Raw genomic sequence first — 18,437 nt, forward strand, 5'->3', positions numbered from 1 at the left:
GAAAAACAAAGGCAATCAGCGGCTAATTTGGTGGAAATAACAACACAAAGAGGCAGCACAGTTTAGAGCAAGCGCGAATGCTTCAGGAACAATCTGAGTTGATGAGCACGGTGATGAATAATACACCTACAACAGTTGCCGCATTGGCTGCGGTTGCTGCAGCCTCTGAAACAAATGGAAAGCTGGGGTCCGAGGAACAACCTGAAATCACTATTCCAAAGCCGAGGAGTAGTGCACAGTTGGAGCAGCTACTCTACCGCTATAGGGCTATTCAAAACCATCCAAAGGAAAACAAGTTGGAGATCAAGGCAATAGAAGACACTTTTAGGAATATATCACGTGATCAGGATATCTACGAAACAAAGTTGGATACCTTGAGAAAGAGTATAGATAAAGGATTTCAGTACGATGAGGATTTATTGAATAAACACTTGGTTGCCTTACAGTTACTGGAGAAAGATACAGATGTCCCTGACTACTTCTTAGACTTACCAGACACCAAGAACGATAACACTACGGCGATCGAAGTAGACTATTCTGAAAAGAAACCAATAAAAATATCAGCAGATTTCAATGCGAAGGCCAAAAGTTTGGGTTTAGAATCAAAATTTTCTAACGCTACGAAGACTGCATTGGGCGATCCAGATACCGAAATAAGGATTTCTGCACGTATATCCAACAGAATTAACGAGCTGGAAAGATTACCTGCCAATCTGGGTACATACTCACTAGATGATTGTTTAGAGTTTATTACAAAAGATGATTTATCGTCCAGAATGGATACTTTCAAAATCAAAGCTCTTGTGGAATTGAAAAGTTTAAAGCTACTAACTAAACAAAAATCGATTAGGCAAAAGTTAATCAACAATGTTGCCAGCCAGGCACACCACAATATTCCATATCTACGTGATTCTCCTTTCACAGCAGCTGCACAAAGATCTGTTCAAATTAGAAGCAAAGTTATTGTCCCACAAACCGTTCGTTTGGCAGAAGAATTAGAAAGGCAACAACTATTGGAAAAAAGAAAAAAGGAACGTAATTTACATTTACAAAAAATAAACAGCATCATTGATTTCATCAAAGAAAGGCAGTCCGAGCAATGGTCTCGTCAAGAACGTTGCTTTCAGTTCGGTAGATTAGGCGCTTCATTACACAATCAAATGGAGAAAGATGAACAGAAAAGAATAGAAAGAACTGCTAAGCAACGTTTAGCTGCTTTGAAGTCTAACGATGAGGAGGCTTATTTAAAGCTTTTAGATCAAACTAAGGATACTAGAATTACACAGTTATTGAGGCAGACTAATTCCTTTTTGGATTCTTTGTCGGAGGCTGTTAGAGCACAACAAAACGAAGCAAAAATTCTTCATGGTGAGGAAGTCCAACCAATTACAGATGAAGAAAGAGAAAAGACTGACTATTATGAAGTCGCTCATAGGATCAAAGAAAAAATTGATAAACAACCTTCTATTCTTGTTGGCGGCACTTTAAAAGAGTATCAATTACGAGGTTTAGAATGGATGGTGTCGTTGTACAATAATCATTTGAACGGTATTCTAGCAGATGAGATGGGTTTAGGTAAAACCATCCAATCTATTTCTCTAATAACATATCTTTATGAAGTTAAGAAAGACATCGGCCCTTTCCTAGTCATTGTACCTTTATCCACAATAACCAATTGGACTTTAGAATTTGAAAAATGGGCTCCGAGCTTAAACACTATTATATACAAAGGTACACCAAATCAAAGACACTCTTTACAGCATCAAATAAGGGTTGGAAATTTTGACGTCTTATTGACAACATATGAGTATATTATTAAAGATAAATCTCTTTTATCAAAACATGATTGGGCTCATATGATCATTGACGAAGGTCATAGAATGAAAAATGCTCAATCGAAGTTATCATTCACAATTTCTCATTATTATCGTACAAGAAACAGATTGATTTTAACGGGTACTCCTTTGCAGAACAATCTACCAGAATTATGGGCACTGTTGAACTTTGTTTTGCCTAAAATTTTCAATTCTGCGAAGACTTTTGAAGATTGGTTTAATACTCCATTTGCCAACACCGGTACCCAAGAGAAACTAGAATTAACGGAAGAAGAAACTCTGTTAATTATTAGAAGATTACATAAGGTGTTAAGGCCATTTTTATTGCGTCGTTTGAAAAAGGAAGTGGAAAAGGATTTGCCTGATAAAGTGGAAAAAGTTATCAAATGTAAACTGTCTGGTTTGCAACAACAGTTATATCAGCAAATGCTAAAGCATAACGCGCTATTTGTTGGTGCAGGGACTGAGGGGGCTACAAAGGGTGGTATTAAAGGTTTGAACAATAAGATTATGCAATTAAGAAAAATCTGCAACCATCCATTCGTATTTGATGAAGTGGAAGGTGTTGTAAACCCCTCAAGAGGTAATAGTGATTTACTTTTCAGAGTAGCGGGCAAGTTTGAATTACTGGATAGAGTGCTACCGAAATTCAAAGCCTCAGGCCACAGAGTGCTAATGTTTTTCCAAATGACTCAAGTTATGGATATTATGGAAGACTTCCTAAGAATGAAAGATTTGAAGTATATGAGATTAGATGGTAGCACTAAGACTGAAGAAAGAACAGAAATGCTGAATGCATTTAATGCTCCAGATTCAGATTATTTCTGTTTCCTTTTGTCAACTAGAGCCGGTGGTTTGGGTTTGAATTTACAAACTGCAGATACGGTGATCATCTTTGATACAGATTGGAATCCACACCAAGATTTACAGGCCCAAGATAGAGCTCACAGAATTGGACAAAAGAATGAGGTTAGAATTTTAAGATTAATTACCACTGATTCCGTAGAGGAAGTTATTTTGGAAAGAGCTATGCAGAAATTGGACATTGACGGCAAGGTTATCCAGGCAGGTAAGTTTGATAACAAATCAACTGCAGAAGAGCAAGAAGCTTTTTTGAGAAGATTGATCGAAAGTGAAACGAACAGGGATGATGATGACAAAGCAGAATTAGATGACGATGAGTTAAACGATACTTTGGCCAGAAGCGCTGATGAAAAAATACTATTTGATAAAATTGATAAGGAGAGAATGAACCAAGAAAGAGCAGATGCTAAAGCGCAAGGCCTGAGAGTCCCTCCTCCTAGATTGATTCAATTAGACGAGCTACCCAAAGTATTCAGAGAAGACATTGAAGAACATTTCAAGAAAGAGGATTCTGAACCATTGGGAAGGATTAGACAAAAGAAAAGAGTTTACTATGATGACGGTCTAACTGAAGAACAATTTTTGGAGGCTGTAGAAGATGATAATATGTCTTTAGAAGATGCCATTAAAAAAAGACGTGAAGCACGTGAAAGAAGGAGATTACGTCAAAATGGTACAAAAGAGAATGAAATAGAAACCCTGGAAAACACGCCTGAAGCATCCGAAACTTCATTGATTGAGAACAATAGCTTCACTGCAGCTGTGGATGAGGAAACTAATGCTGATAAAGAGACTACAGCTTCCAGGTCAAAACGCCGGAGTAGTAGAAAGAAAAGGACCATTAGCATTGTTACGGCAGAAGACAAAGAGAATACTCAAGAAGAGAGTACATCTCAAGAAAACGGGGGCGCTAAGGTGGAAGAGGAAGTAAAAAGTAGCTCCGTTGAAATTATAAATGGTTCAGAATCCAAGAAAAAGAAACCGAAACTGACCGTCAAGATCAAACTAAACAAAACAACTGTGTTGGAGAATAATGATGGTAAGCGAGCAGAAGAAAAGCCAGAGAGTAAATCGCCCGCGAAGAAGACTGCAGCCAAAAAAACTAAAACTAAATCCAAGTCGCTTGGGATTTTTCCCACGGTGGAAAAATTGGTGGAAGAAATGCGCGAACAGTTAGATGAGGTAGACTCCCATCCAAGGACGTCCATTTTTGAAAAGCTTCCTTCGAAACGCGACTATCCGGACTATTTTAAAGTAATTGAAAAACCCATGGCCATTGATATTATATTGAAAAACTGCAAGAATGGCACTTACAAAACTTTGGAGGAGGTAAGGCAAGCCTTACAAACGATGTTTGAAAATGCTAGATTCTATAATGAAGAGGGATCCTGGGTTTACGTTGATGCTGACAAGTTAAATGAGTTTACTGATGAATGGTTCAAGGAACACTCTTCGTAACGTTTTCATCACCACATGTTTTTTTTTTTTACGACTATATCCCTTTCCCCTCTAATACTCTTTCTAGCCTTTTTTTCTACCTCTACATATGTTTATAAAATATATACCACTGTAACAATAAGATCGACAGAGCGAATATAATTCTTTGAGTAACTAATATCCTTTGGCTTATTCTCTGGGCTTATTAGTGCCGCAAAATAATTACCCGGCGGCGATGGACCAGTTAGCTTCGACCGTTTGCGATTCCGGGGCTAAGGAAGGGGCCTCTGCAAATAAGAAAGAGGCATTACACATAAATGATTGGCAAAGGGACTGCGGGAGTCAAGACCTACATGTAAGTCCGATTTACGATAACGGTTTAGATTCATTGGGTGTGTACTATTTATACTTTAACAAACCCGTGTGTTATTTAATAAGATCATATCTTGTTTGTTTTTCGCCCTCAATTTTGTTTCTGTCACATAGTCGCAGCAGCTGAATATAGATAGGAAGAGAGAAGGAAGCGATTCTCGTTCAGCATCATACTTCTTCCTAATTTCCCCAAATTAAAGTTTCGTTTGAAAGAAACAACAAAAGAGAAAGAAAGCAGTTTTTAGAAAATACTAAATTTTACCGTTATGCTAAGGTTCGTGTCTTCGCAAACCTGCCGGTATAGTTCAAGAGGACTATTAAAAACATCTTTACTTAAAAATGCATCTACTGTCAAAATTGTCGGAAGAGGGTTAGCCACCACTGGTACAGATAATTTTCTATCGACATCAAATGCCACCTATATCGATGAAATGTACCAAGCTTGGCAAAAAGACCCATCTTCAGTCCATGTTTCATGGGACGCATATTTCAAGAATATGTCTAACCCAAAGATTCCAGCTACAAAGGCTTTTCAGGCTCCTCCCAGTATCAGTAACTTTCCCCAGGGTACCGAAGCAGCTCCCTTAGGGACCGCAATGACTGGTTCAGTAGATGAGAACGTCTCCATTCATCTAAAAGTGCAATTGCTATGTAGAGCTTACCAAGTTAGAGGTCATTTAAAAGCCCATATAGATCCTTTAGGGATCTCATTTGGTAGTAATAAAAATAACCCTGTTCCTCCGGAATTGACTCTAGACTACTACGGCTTTAGCAAACACGATCTTGATAAAGAAATCAACCTAGGACCTGGTATCCTGCCAAGGTTTGCAAGGGACGGGAAATCTAAAATGTCTCTGAAAGAGATTGTGGATCATCTAGAAAAGTTATATTGTTCCTCTTATGGGGTACAATACACACATATTCCATCTAAGCAAAAGTGTGATTGGTTAAGAGAGAGAATTGAGATTCCTGAACCTTACCAATATACAGTGGACCAAAAGAGACAAATCTTAGATAGATTAACATGGGCCACTTCTTTTGAGTCATTCTTATCTACAAAATTTCCAAATGATAAGAGGTTCGGTTTAGAAGGTTTGGAAAGTGTTGTTCCAGGTATTAAAACTTTGGTTGATCGTTCTGTTGAATTGGGTGTAGAAGATATTGTTTTGGGTATGGCTCACCGTGGTAGATTGAACGTTTTATCCAATGTGGTCCGTAAACCAAATGAATCTATTTTTTCTGAATTTAAGGGTTCGAGCGCTCGCGATGATATTGAAGGATCGGGTGATGTCAAGTACCATTTGGGTATGAACTACCAAAGACCAACTACGTCTGGTAAGTACGTCAATTTATCGCTGGTGGCAAATCCTTCTCATTTAGAATCCCAAGATCCAGTTGTTCTTGGTAGAACTAGAGCTTTATTGCATGCCAAGAACGATTTGAAGGAAAAAACAAAGGCCTTAGGTGTGTTATTACATGGTGATGCTGCTTTTGCTGGGCAGGGTGTTGTTTATGAAACCATGGGTTTCTTGACCCTACCAGAATACTCTACTGGTGGTACTATTCATGTTATTACAAACAACCAGATCGGATTCACTACGGATCCAAGATTTGCAAGGTCCACACCATATCCTTCCGATTTGGCTAAGGCCATTGATGCCCCAATTTTCCATGTTAACGCTAATGACGTGGAAGCTGTGACCTTTATTTTCAATTTAGCCGCAGAATGGAGACATAAGTTCCACACAGATGCCATAATTGATGTCGTTGGTTGGAGAAAACATGGACATAATGAAACCGATCAGCCATCGTTTACTCAACCATTAATGTACAAAAAAATTGCAAAACAAAAATCTGTCATTGACGTCTATACGGAAAAATTGATAAGTGAAGGCACATTTTCTAAAAAAGATATTGATGAGCACAAGAAATGGGTATGGAACTTATTTGAAGATGCTTTCGAAAAGGCAAAGGATTACGTCCCATCTCAAAGAGAATGGTTAACTGCTGCCTGGGAAGGATTCAAATCCCCAAAGGAATTGGCCACTGAGATATTACCACATGAACCAACTAATGTTCCAGAGAGTACTTTGAAAGAACTAGGTAAGGTACTCTCTTCGTGGCCAGAAGGTTTTGAAGTGCACAAAAATCTAAAGAGAATTTTGAAAAATAGAGGAAAATCTATTGAGACAGGTGAAGGCATCGATTGGGCCACCGGTGAAGCATTAGCGTTCGGTACATTGGTTTTGGATGGTCAGAACGTTAGGGTTTCCGGTGAAGATGTAGAAAGAGGTACATTTTCTCAACGTCATGCAGTCTTGCATGACCAACAATCTGAAGCCATTTACACACCGCTAAGCACTCTGAATAATGAAAAGGCAGACTTCACCATTGCAAATTCCTCGTTATCTGAGTACGGTGTAATGGGTTTCGAATATGGTTATTCGCTAACCTCCCCAGATTATCTAGTCATGTGGGAGGCTCAATTCGGTGACTTTGCAAATACAGCACAGGTTATTATTGACCAATTTATTGCCGGTGGTGAACAAAAATGGAAGCAACGCTCTGGTTTAGTTTTGTCTTTACCCCATGGTTATGATGGCCAGGGGCCAGAACATTCGTCTGGTAGATTGGAAAGATTCTTGCAACTAGCCAATGAAGACCCAAGATATTTCCCATCTGAAGAAAAGCTACAGAGACAACATCAGGATTGTAATTTCCAGGTTGTTTATCCAACTACGCCTGCTAATTTATTCCACATTCTAAGGAGACAGCAACATCGTCAATTCCGTAAACCATTGGCGTTATTCTTTTCTAAACAGCTGCTGCGTCACCCATTGGCCAGATCATCTCTTTCCGAATTCACTGAAGGCGGATTCCAATGGATTATCGAAGATATTGAACATGGAAAAAGTATTGGTACGAAAGAGGAAACCAAGAGATTAGTTTTGCTGAGTGGCCAAGTGTACACTGCCCTACATAAAAGACGTGAAAGTTTGGGTGATAAGACCACTGCTTTCTTAAAGATTGAACAGCTGCACCCATTCCCATTTGCTCAGCTACGTGATTCATTAAATTCTTATCCAAACTTGGAAGAAATTGTTTGGTGCCAGGAAGAGCCATTGAACATGGGTTCGTGGGCATACACAGAACCACGCTTACACACAACATTAAAAGAAACGGATAAATATAAGGATTTCAAGGTCAGATACTGTGGTAGAAACCCAAGTGGTGCTGTTGCTGCCGGTAGCAAATCACTACATTTGGCCGAAGAAGATGCCTTTTTGAAAGATGTTTTCCAACAATCCTAAAGATGAATTCAAATATGAAAAACATGAAAATACAGCCATATAAACACGTAATATTTTTACCTTAATGTTTATGGACAGCCTTTTTACTTGAAGAATGATCTAACAAATATTTTTTTTGATACATTCACATTTTTTTTTTGTTCATGATGTTAGCATCTGCTTAGTCTTTTTAAAATTATTTAATTTAACGTTTTATTTATGTGAACCTTTTTTTATTAGTTGTATTTACTATTTATTCAAGAATCATTCTTTACTTTATATTGATATCGTTTTTTTCCCCCTACTTCCTCCTCTGGTGTATTCACAGCTAGGTGCTTCTCTTGTCCTCATCCGGTGGAGAAAAAAAGTGAAAAATAAGTCAATGGAAAGGGGGAAGGGGGTAGGTAAATAGAGTGAATAAGTTTTATTCATCATGCCCAACTTCTATTAATATATACTCAATTCAAATATTGATCAGGATTTCAAAGAGTATGTCGGAGTTACAGTCACAACCTAAAAAGATTGCCGTTGTTACAGGCGCCTCAGGTGGTATTGGATATGAGGTAACGAAGGAATTAGCCAGAAATGGCTATTTGGTTTATGCATGTGCAAGAAGACTAGAACCAATGGCACAATTGGCCATCCAATTTGGTAACGATAGTATCAAACCATATAAGTTGGATATTTCCAAGCCAGAAGAAATTGTAACATTTTCTGGTTTTTTGCGAGCTAATTTACCTGATGGTAAATTAGATTTATTGTACAACAATGCCGGTCAGAGTTGTACATTCCCTGCATTGGATGCAACAGATGCTGCAGTAGAACAATGCTTTAAGGTCAATGTGTTTGGTCATATCAACATGTGCCGTGAATTGTCGGAGTTCCTTATTAAAGCGAAAGGAACCATTGTCTTCACTGGTTCCTTGGCAGGAGTTGTGTCATTCCCCTTTGGTAGCATTTATTCCGCTTCTAAAGCTGCTATCCACCAATATGCTCGTGGGTTACATCTAGAGATGAAGCCCTTCAACGTGAGAGTGATTAACGCTATTACTGGCGGTGTGGCTACTGATATCGCTGATAAAAGGCCCTTGCCTGAAACCTCAATATACAACTTCCCTGAAGGTAGGGAAGCTTTTAATTCAAGAAAAACCATGGCTAAGGACAATAAGCCCATGCCAGCTGATGCGTACGCAAAGCAACTGGTTAAAGATATCTTGAGCACTAGTGACCCTGTAGATGTTTATAGAGGAACGTTCGCCAACATCATGCGTTTTGTCATGATATTTGTTCCTTACTGGCTATTGGAAAAAGGACTTTCCAAAAAATTTAAATTGGACAAAGTTAATAATGCTTTGAAGTCGAAACAGAAGAATAAGGACGATTAGTGTTTCACCATCGTCAATAGCTACCTATATTTATATACAAGATTCCGTATAGTTTGTACACCACGTCAGGACATCAATAGCTAATAATCGTTCTAATGCTAATGTTCAACTGCTCTTTAAGTATTGTTTACGTCTCGTCGTACCAGTATGCCAAATTCCTGTCACTTCACTCATTCTCTTTGCTCTTACCGTTTGAAACGCGCTGGGACGGAATTCGCTCATTTCGCATCGTGCTTTGTTGTTTTTTTTTTTTCAAAATTGCCATTGTTTATTTATAAACTACATGAAATTATTCTGTATTTATCTTCGCATTCCCTCTCTTACTTCAAAAGTGAGAACAGCATATTCAAATATATATATCTACTCAGTTGAATAAGACACTATAGCAAGACCATTTGAACTGAAAGAAACAGTTTCTTTGCTCCCCTCTCGAATTCCAACTATTTACAGTCCTTCCTTTATAAAAATTAACTAGCGAGCAAGAAAACATTTGTTTAGTGCTACCCAACTACTTACATTCCTTTAAAAACCACAATATTTAAGTTAACCTGAGCTTTATTTTTAGTAAGTTATTTACCACAATTTTTCTCATACACCTTTACAATCCGTATTGCCATGAATACCAAGGCTTGCTCAGCTTCTGCAGCAGTTCAACCCTTTCCAATACCGCCAATGCGTCCTCAAAACGTTAGTTTAGTCGTGCTCAACCGCTATTTTTGGTTTTATCTTCGTTTCTTTCTCCTGAACGACATTCGTCACGAAAATTGCGGCGGAAAATTTCCTGATGCGGACACTTTTTCCCGATCCGGACATGCCTTTTTTTGGCGTTTCGCGTCAGTCAATAGAAGTTTCAGATCTACATTAGGAAGAACCAGAAAATAGCCATTAATGCTTTCAGCATAGCACAGCATAGCAGCTGTGTATATCTTAAATAAGATGTAGACTGGTTTGCATTTGGAAAGGTTTTGTGTAAGAAAAGCAATACTTGAGGTAAAACAAGAGAAAAAAAAACACTTTACTAACTAATATCCAATCCTTTATTTTTTTGCAGAAATGAAATTCTCAACTGCCGTTACTACGTTGATTAGTTCTGGTGCCATCGTGTCTGCTTTACCACACGTGGATGTTCACCAAGAAGATGCCCACCAACATAAGAGGGCCGTTGCGTACAAATACGTTTACGAAACTGTTGTTGTCGATTCTGATGGCCACACTGTAACTCCTGCTGCTTCAGAAGTCGCTACTGCTGCTACCTCTGCTATCATTACAACATCTGTGTTGGCTCCAACCTCCTCCGCAGCCGCTGCGGATAGCTCCGCTTCCATTGCTGTTTCATCTGCTGCCTTAGCCAAGAATGAGAAAATCTCTGATGCCGCTGCATCTGCCACTGCCTCAACATCTCAAGGGGCATCCTCCTCCTCCTCCTCCTCCTCGGCAACTTCTACCCTAGAAAGCAGCTCTGTTTCTTCATCTAGTGAAGAAGCTGCTCCAACATCTACTGTCGTGTCAACTTCTTCCGCAACCCAATCTAGTGCTTCTTCTGCCACTAAATCTAGTACTTCTTCCACTTCACCATCTACTTCTACTTCTACTTCCACTTCTTCTACTTCCTCTTCCTCTTCCTCCTCCTCCTCCTCTTCTTCTTCTTCTTCTGGCAGTGGTAGTATCTACGGTGATTTGGCCGACTTTTCAGGCCCAAGTGAGAAATTCCAAGACGGCACTATTCCATGTGACAAATTCCCATCTGGTCAAGGTGTCATTTCTATTGACTGGATTGGCGAGGGTGGATGGTCCGGTGTGGAAAACACCGACACTTCCACTGGCGGTTCATGCAAGGAGGGGTCCTACTGTTCCTACTCCTGCCAACCAGGTATGTCTAAGACCCAATGGCCATCCGATCAACCATCTGACGGTAGATCTGTCGGGGGTTTGTTGTGTAAAAATGGTTATTTGTACCGTTCTAACACTGACGCGGATTACTTATGTGAATGGGGTGTCGAGGCTGCCTATGTTGTTTCTAAACTAAGCAAGGGTGTCGCCATTTGCAGAACCGACTACCCGGGCACTGAAAACATGGTTATCCCAACCTATGTTGAAGGGGGTAGCTCTTTGCCATTGACCGTTGTTGACCAAGATACTTACTTTACTTGGGAAGGCAAAAAGACATCTGCTCAATACTACGTTAATAACGCCGGCGTCTCAGTTGAAGATGGGTGTATCTGGGGTACTTCTGGATCTGGTATTGGTAACTGGGCACCATTAAACTTTGGTGCTGGCTCCACTGGTGGAGTGACATACTTATCATTGATTCCTAACCCAAACAACAGCGACGCATTGAACTACAACGTCAAGATAGTTGCTGCTGATGATTCATCCAATGTCATCGGTGAATGTGTTTACGAAAATGGTGAGTTCTCTGGCGGTGCTGACGGGTGTACCGTCTCTGTTACTTCCGGTAAAGCTCATTTCGTCTTATACAATTAAGCTACGTGACTACTACTTTTCCTTTTTTTTTTCTTTTTTCGAACACATCTCACCCCCTATACCTCACACAATCACTATGGTCCCCTTTTCTTTTTACCGATATTTATACTGTCCACCTTTTTCTTTTCGTTAATGGCCTCAATGTTTCTGTACCATTATCCAAGTGAACTTGTTAGACGACCAAATATAGCCAAGATTCATTACGATTATCTTTAACTAGCAAGTAGTATTCTTGGATAGAGAGATTTTCAAAGACGGAACAATTTTAAATAGATTTACATAAGAAAACACATACTGTCCGATACCCATAAGAAATTTAAGAACTCTTTTCATCTTCAGCTTTCCGGCCTCCTTTTACTGTAGCCTGTTCCTAGACAGCTAAAAATAGTACATATGCAGCTCTGCAATAGTCTCAAAGGGGATATTGTGTAGGTTTACGAAATCATCACATTTCCGAATCAGGACATGAAGGCACAACTTTCCGCACGTAGTGTTTTCAGCCCCCAGCGCCTGTCGGCGCGAAGAGGATCTGCGGAGATGAGCTTTGCCCCGCCATTACCCGTAAAATATTACTGTTTTGGGCAATTGTGGATCAAAAAGGGAAAATGCGGATGGTGAAAAAAATTTTTGGAAATTTACTGCTTCAGATGGGGGAACTTTGTAAGTTCTTCCTTTTTTTTCGTAGAGGTTGGAAAATTCAGAGTGCTAAGAAATTAAAAGGTATGCACTGCCTATTCTCATAAAAGCAAAAGTGCACAAAAATAATAAGGTGTGAAGCAATAGTAGAAAAGACACTGGGAACCCAAGGTATCTTATTTTAACAGATAAGTAAAACTAAGATCAAATCGCGTACTGATATCACTTAAGGTTCGCGTATTTTAAAGGCTACGCAGAAGAGGAAATAAATTGCGTGCAATCCCTGCGCTTAACTCATACAAAAAGGCGCAAAACATTTCAAGAGTCCCACGATTAATTGCAGAAATTGAAAAAAAATAAGTAAAGACGAAAATCAAAGTGGATGCCATATTATGAAGCAGGAGCCACATAGACAATCCGAAGAAAAAGAGAAGCCGAAAGGACCAATGGCTGTTGAACGAGAGCAGCATACCTCATTATCTTCTGGTACAACCGTGACAGCTAGTACAGGAGACGAGAGTACCAACAGTAGACCAGTGGAATCATCGCAAACAGAAAAGTCTCTATCGCTTCGAATAAGAATATTAAAACAACTTGGGTTTGACGATATTCAAGAACTAAATGCATGCGACACTGGCCTAGTGGAGCAATTTTTAAACGTACGATTGATAAACGACACAAAAGAACTAGAAAAGATACGCGAGTCAAATCTTGCGAAACTAAACCAGATTATTGATAAATGTATGGAAAGTGATAAAATAAGTGATTCGACATTAAACAAGATTCTTGATATGTCCATGAATAGAGATACAAATAATGATAACAACAATCATCTTACGATACCGTCTCCGATAACGACAAAGAAACGCAAGATAAACGCCTCCGAACTTGCAAGTCCACGAGGCCATAGAAGATATAGATCTGATATACCTACAGTGTCAGAAGTTGAGACAGGGGTCGGATACCCTCAAATACACCAGCAACCAGGCGCATATACTTTACCTATGCCTGCAAATCAGTGGATGAGCAACCCGTATATGCAACCTCCGCAACCACAAGTGCAACAGATAATGCCGCAGTATTTATATCCACCAGGGATGGGACCACAAGCTCAGCTTCCTACAATGAGCTCAAACTCGGAGTCCCAGACACCAGTGATGAGCTCACAGTTTCTTTCCTTGAACCAGCATGGCCTTTACCAACAAAATATAGGTGCTCATCCGGTAATGAGTATGGGCCCACAGGCAAATATATACGGGCAGCAGCACCAGCTGCAACCTGGTCAGGAACGAGACCAGTCAAGAAAAAGTTTTAGTCATAGAAGGTCACAAAGTGCCAATATTTCCATGGCAAATTTTAGGTCGCCCATGCGAAATCCCCAGCCGGCTTCGTCCCAAAGGCCCGTCAATTTTCTCATTCATACACCAAAACATCCTCCTCCCACATGACGTGCAGTAATTTTCATTTTTATCACCTAATTTCTAAAACTATATCCCTTCCTAACCTTCATTCGATGCATCCGTCCACCTTACTTCAGTTCAAAAAAAAATATATATCCATATATATGCTACAGTGTTATTATTACGATTTCTTTGCCTTTACTCCTTATCTCATTTCAATCATGAATAAACAGGATATTGATAATATATGCTGTCATTTTGGATTCAGTCTGCTTAACTGTCTTGTCCACCCCCGGTGTTCTTACCCGTCTGAGCGGTCGTAAGACGGAGGTAATAATTTTTCAGCATCCTGACCTCCCCCCCAAATCTGTGCCTTTCACCACATTTTTCTCGAGAAAATGTGTCTTGGCTCAGATGATGTCGTATGAGCTACTGGACTTTTTTTTGTTGGCCCTGATGAAAATAGTAATGGCGGTTACAGAACAGATAAACGGCGTCACCATCTTTTCCTAGATAAAGAAGCAATCTCTAGATAATGGGGTATATAAATATACATTGTAAAAACGGCAAGTCAGTTGCTGGTCATTTTAGTAGAAACTCTGCTCTCAAACTTGAGTACTGCAACGATGGCAGGAGCAACATCAAGTATAATTCGGGAAAATGATTTTGAGGACGAGCTTGCGGAGAGTATGCAGTCATATAATAGAGAAACTGCAGACAAATTGGCTTTGACTAGGACCGAGAGTGTAAAGCCAGAACCGGAGATAACCGCTCCGCCTCACTCACGCTTTTCCCGTTCTTTCAAGACAGTTTTAATAGCTCAGTGCGCTTTCACTGGGTTTTTCTCCACAATAGCAGGTGCCATCTACTATCCAGTTCTGAGCGTTATAGAAAGAAAATTCGATATTGACGAGGAATTGGTGAATGTCACTGTTGTAGTATATTTTGTATTTCAGGGTCTTGCCCCCACATTCATGGGCGGGTTTGCCGATTCACTGGGCAGGAGACCGGTGGTGCTTGTCGCAATCGTCATTTATTTTGGTGCCTGCATCGGTCTTGCTTGTGCTCAAACGTATGCTCAGATCATTGTGCTAAGATGTCTACAAGCCGCCGGTATTTCACCCGTGATTGCGATTAACAGCGGAATAATGGGAGATGTTACTACTAGAGCCGAGCGCGGCGGGTACGTTGGATATGTTGCTGGATTTCAAGTTCTAGGTTCTGCGTTCGGAGCCCTTATCGGTGCCGGATTATCATCTAGATGGGGATGGAGAGCCATCTTTTGGTTCTTAGCAATTGGATCTGGCATTTGCTTCCTAGCCTCGTTTTTAATTTTGCCAGAAACAAAGAGGAACATATCCGGGAATGGTTCTGTCACCCCAAAATCATACTTAAATAGAGCTCCCATTCTTGTTTTGCCAACAGTAAGAAAATCATTGCATTTGGATAATCCAGATTACGAAACATTGGAACTGCCCACGCAACTAAATCTACTGGCGCCCTTCAAGATTTTGAAAGCTTATGAAATTTGTATACTTATGCTAGTCGCTGGATTACAATTTGCCATGTATACTACGCACCTTACGGCGTTATCCACAGCTTTGAGTAAACAATATCACTTGACTGTTGCAAAGGTAGGATTATGCTACCTTCCCTCCGGTATCTGCACATTATGTAGTATTGTCATTGCTGGAAGATATTTGAATTGGAATTACAGGCGCAGATTAAAATATTACCAAAATTGGTTGGGCAAGAAGAGATCAAAGCTTTTAGAAGAACACGACAACGACCTTAATTTGGTGCAACGTATCATAGAAAATGATCCCAAATACACCTTTAATATCTTCAAGGCGAGGTTGCAACCCGCATTTGTTACCTTGCTTTTAAGCAGTAGCGGATTTTGTGCGTACGGATGGTGCATTACTGTCAAAGCCCCTTTAGCGGCCGTTCTTTGCATGAGTGGATTTGCGTCGCTGTTTTCCAATTGCATTTTGACTTTTTCAACAACTCTAATAGTTGATCTTTTTCCCACGAAGACATCTACGGCTACGGGATGTTTAAACCTTTTCAGATGCATTCTATCTGCTGTGTTTATAGCTGCATTGAGTAAAATGGTAGAAAAAATGAAATTCGGAGGTGTTTTTACATTTTTGGGGGCTTTAACCTCCTCGTCATCGATCCTCTTATTTATTCTCTTGAGAAAAGGTAAAGAATTAGCCTTTAAGAGGAAAAAGCAAGAACTGGGAGTAAATTAAGAAGTAAAGCTTCTTGAATCAAAGGAAAATGTTCCTTTTGATCGCTCCACTACCGAGAAAGAGGAATTGGTGTGATAAGTCTTCTCAAATAGAAAGTAATAGTAAGTATTTTTTTTTTTTTAATCTGAACTCTGTAATAACTAAAATTAGAGTTAGCAGCACGATTCACTAACATAGAACGGCTAGTACTGAGTTTTGCCTTTATTATTCTCCGCCATTTTTTGCCAAGGCCGAAAATATGCTGGAGGTGCGAAATTCGGAGATTCGGGTTTCATGTTTCTGGCCCGGTTGTTAACGGACCCTTTATCTCATCTTCTGATCTTGGAGTTTCTTCTAGTTGATAAAACCATGGTGAAGCTGAAAGGTTTGAAGAATCTCTATCACTGTAGCAAAAAAATCTTCTTACAACAAAAAAAGTAAGCAAGCAATCAGCGTTCAAAGGAACTTATTCTTGCTTAAAAAAAGTGATAATCTCTTAGCACTACCATCTTCTATTAATAAAAAAATAACAGATAGCTCATGAAGAGACTTCTATAAGTAAATCATGACCAAACAACAAACTTCTGTAATGCGTAACGCATCTATAGCCAAGGAAGAACGTGAAGGATCTGATAATAATAATGTGGACAGATCCAGCTCAGATGCCATCAGTGACAACGACGCAGAAAGATCTAATTCTCATTCTGAAATAGATAACGAATCAAATTTTGATATGGTGCCTTATTCAAGGTTCAGCCATAAGCAAAAAATGCTTCTTGTCGTTCAGTGTGCCTTCACAGGCTTTTTTTCAACCGTGGCAGGGTCTATCTACTATCCAGTGCTTACTATTATTGAGAGGAAATTTAACATCACAGAAGAGTTAGCTAATGTCACTATTGTGGTTTATTTTATTTTCCAAGGGGTGGCTCCTTCAATTATGGGTGGTTTAGCTGATACATTTGGAAGGCGGCCTATTGTATTATGGGCAATCTTAGCCTACTTCTGTGCCTGCATCGGACTGGCATGTGCACATAATTACGCCCAAATCCTGGCTTTAAGGTGTTTACAGGCAGCAGGTATTTCTCCTGTTATTGCAATAAATAGCGGAATAATGGGAGATGTAACGACAAAAGTAGAGAGGGGTGGATATGTTGGATTGGTTGCAGGGTTCCAAGTTGTTGGAACTGCATTCGGTGCATTGATTGGTGCCGGATTATCCTCGAAATGGGGTTGGAGGGCAATTTTTTGGTTTTTGGCTATTGGTTCCGGAATTTGTCTAGTTTTTTCAACCTTATTGATGCCAGAGACAAAAAGAACTTTGGTGGGAAACGGCTCCGTAACACCAAGGTCATTTTTGAATAGGTCTTTGATATTGCATGTTGGTTCCGTAAAAAAAACATTACATTTAGACGATCCTGACCCTGAGACCTTAGAACCACGTACTAGCGTGGATTTTTTAGCACCTTTAAAAATTTTGCACATACGAGAAATAGACATTTTATTGTCCATTGCCGGCCTGCAATTTTCCACGTGGACCACTCATCAAACAGCCTTAACAATTGTATTGAGTAAAAAGTACAATCTATCTGTTGCAAAAATAGGCCTGTGCTTTTTACCTGCAGGAATCTCGACACTGACAAGTATTATCTCTGCTGGTCGGTACTTAAATTGGAGCTACAGAACAAGAAAGGTTAAATACAACAGATGGATTAAAGAACAAGAATTACAGCTGATGGAGAAATATAAAGGTGATAAAAACAAGGTAGCAGAACTTATTCACTCTAATTCTCATTATGCATTCAATTTAGTGGAGGCAAGGTTGCATCCAGCATTTGTGACACTTCTTCTCAGTAGCATTGGCTTTACTGCCTTTGGATGGTGTATTTCGGTGAAAACACCGCTTGCTGCTGTATTATGCACAAGTGCATTTGCAAGTTTATTTTCAAACTGTATTTTGACCTTCTCTACTACTTTGATAGTAGATCTCTTTCCGTCTAAGGCTTCTACCGCAACAGGTTGCTTAAATTTATTTAGATGTCTCCTATCCGCAATTTTCATTGCAGCACTGACCAAGATGGTCGAGAAGATGAGATATGGAGGTGTTTTTACGTTTTTGAGTGCTATAACTTCATCTTCATCGCTTTTATTATTCTATCTCCTGAAGAATGGGAAACAACTATCGTTCGATAGGATTAGGGCAAATGATAAGTCGGCTGGAAGGTCAGTTGGTAAAAATTCAGAAAAAGTTTCGACGTGAAGAAAAAAAGTCGTAAAACTAAAAAGTCTCTGCCCCCACTTTCCAGAAACAGATATCTATATTTTATAACAAAGACGTACGGCATCATTTAAAGTATCTAAAATTTCTTTGAAGAGATCACATAAAAAATTTTCACCTTCTTTTTCTCTTTTTGGCTGTCCAAGTAAACAAAACATAAACTGCTTCAACCAAAGATAAAACTTGAGAAAATCCAAAATGAACAATAAGGACATTTCTTGGTGA

General features: G+C 39.5%; 7 protein-coding genes across 7 annotated transcripts, besides 1 other annotated feature; all 7 read left to right on the forward strand.

Annotated features, from left to right (window-relative positions):
- Positions 1–77: 77 nt before the first annotated feature.
- STH1 (RSC chromatin remodeling complex ATPase subunit STH1) lies at positions 78–4,157 on the forward strand (the record flags this gene model as incomplete). Its single annotated transcript, NM_001179474.1, has 1 exon — positions 78–4,157. One exon carries the CDS (start codon positions 78–80, stop codon positions 4,155–4,157), a length of 4,080 nt encoding a protein of 1,359 aa, NP_012140.1.
- Positions 4,158–4,774: 617 nt separating this feature from the next.
- On the forward strand, positions 4,775–7,819 carry KGD1 (alpha-ketoglutarate dehydrogenase KGD1; the record flags this gene model as incomplete). The annotated part of the gene is made up of 1 exon (NM_001179473.1): positions 4,775–7,819. One exon carries the CDS (start codon positions 4,775–4,777, stop codon positions 7,817–7,819), a length of 3,045 nt encoding a protein of 1,014 aa, NP_012141.1.
- Positions 7,820–8,289: 470 nt separating this feature from the next.
- Positions 8,290–9,183, forward strand: AYR1 (acylglycerone-phosphate reductase; the record flags this gene model as incomplete). Its single annotated transcript, NM_001179472.3, has 1 exon — positions 8,290–9,183. One exon carries the CDS (start codon positions 8,290–8,292, stop codon positions 9,181–9,183), a length of 894 nt encoding a protein of 297 aa, NP_012142.3.
- A 1,053-nt stretch (positions 9,184–10,236) lies between these two features.
- SIM1 (putative glucosidase SIM1) lies at positions 10,237–11,667 on the forward strand (the record flags this gene model as incomplete). The annotated part of the gene is made up of 1 exon (NM_001179471.2): positions 10,237–11,667. One exon carries the CDS (start codon positions 10,237–10,239, stop codon positions 11,665–11,667), a length of 1,431 nt encoding a protein of 476 aa, NP_012143.2.
- A 1,028-nt stretch (positions 11,668–12,695) lies between these two features.
- On the forward strand, positions 12,696–13,751 carry POG1 (Pog1p; the record flags this gene model as incomplete). Its single annotated transcript, NM_001179470.1, has 1 exon — positions 12,696–13,751. The coding sequence occupies one exon, from the start codon at positions 12,696–12,698 to the stop codon at positions 13,749–13,751; it is 1,056 nt and encodes a 351-aa protein (NP_012144.1).
- A 578-nt stretch (positions 13,752–14,329) lies between these two features.
- On the forward strand, positions 14,330–15,958 carry QDR2 (cation transporter; the record flags this gene model as incomplete). The annotated part of the gene is made up of 1 exon (NM_001179469.1): positions 14,330–15,958. One exon carries the CDS (start codon positions 14,330–14,332, stop codon positions 15,956–15,958), a length of 1,629 nt encoding a protein of 542 aa, NP_012145.1.
- Positions 15,959–16,502: 544 nt separating this feature from the next.
- On the forward strand, positions 16,503–18,194 carry QDR1 (multidrug transporter; the record flags this gene model as incomplete). Its single annotated transcript, NM_001179468.1, has 1 exon — positions 16,503–18,194. One exon carries the CDS (start codon positions 16,503–16,505, stop codon positions 18,192–18,194), a length of 1,692 nt encoding a protein of 563 aa, NP_012146.1.
- Positions 18,184–18,424: an origin of replication (ARS911; Autonomously Replicating Sequence).
- The last annotated feature ends 13 nt before the right edge of the window (positions 18,425–18,437 follow it).

This window comes from Saccharomyces cerevisiae, chromosome IX (assembly GCF_000146045.2).
Source record: "Saccharomyces cerevisiae S288C chromosome IX, complete sequence".
In the NCBI taxonomy this organism is placed as follows: Eukaryota; Fungi; Ascomycota; class Saccharomycetes; order Saccharomycetales; family Saccharomycetaceae; genus Saccharomyces; species Saccharomyces cerevisiae.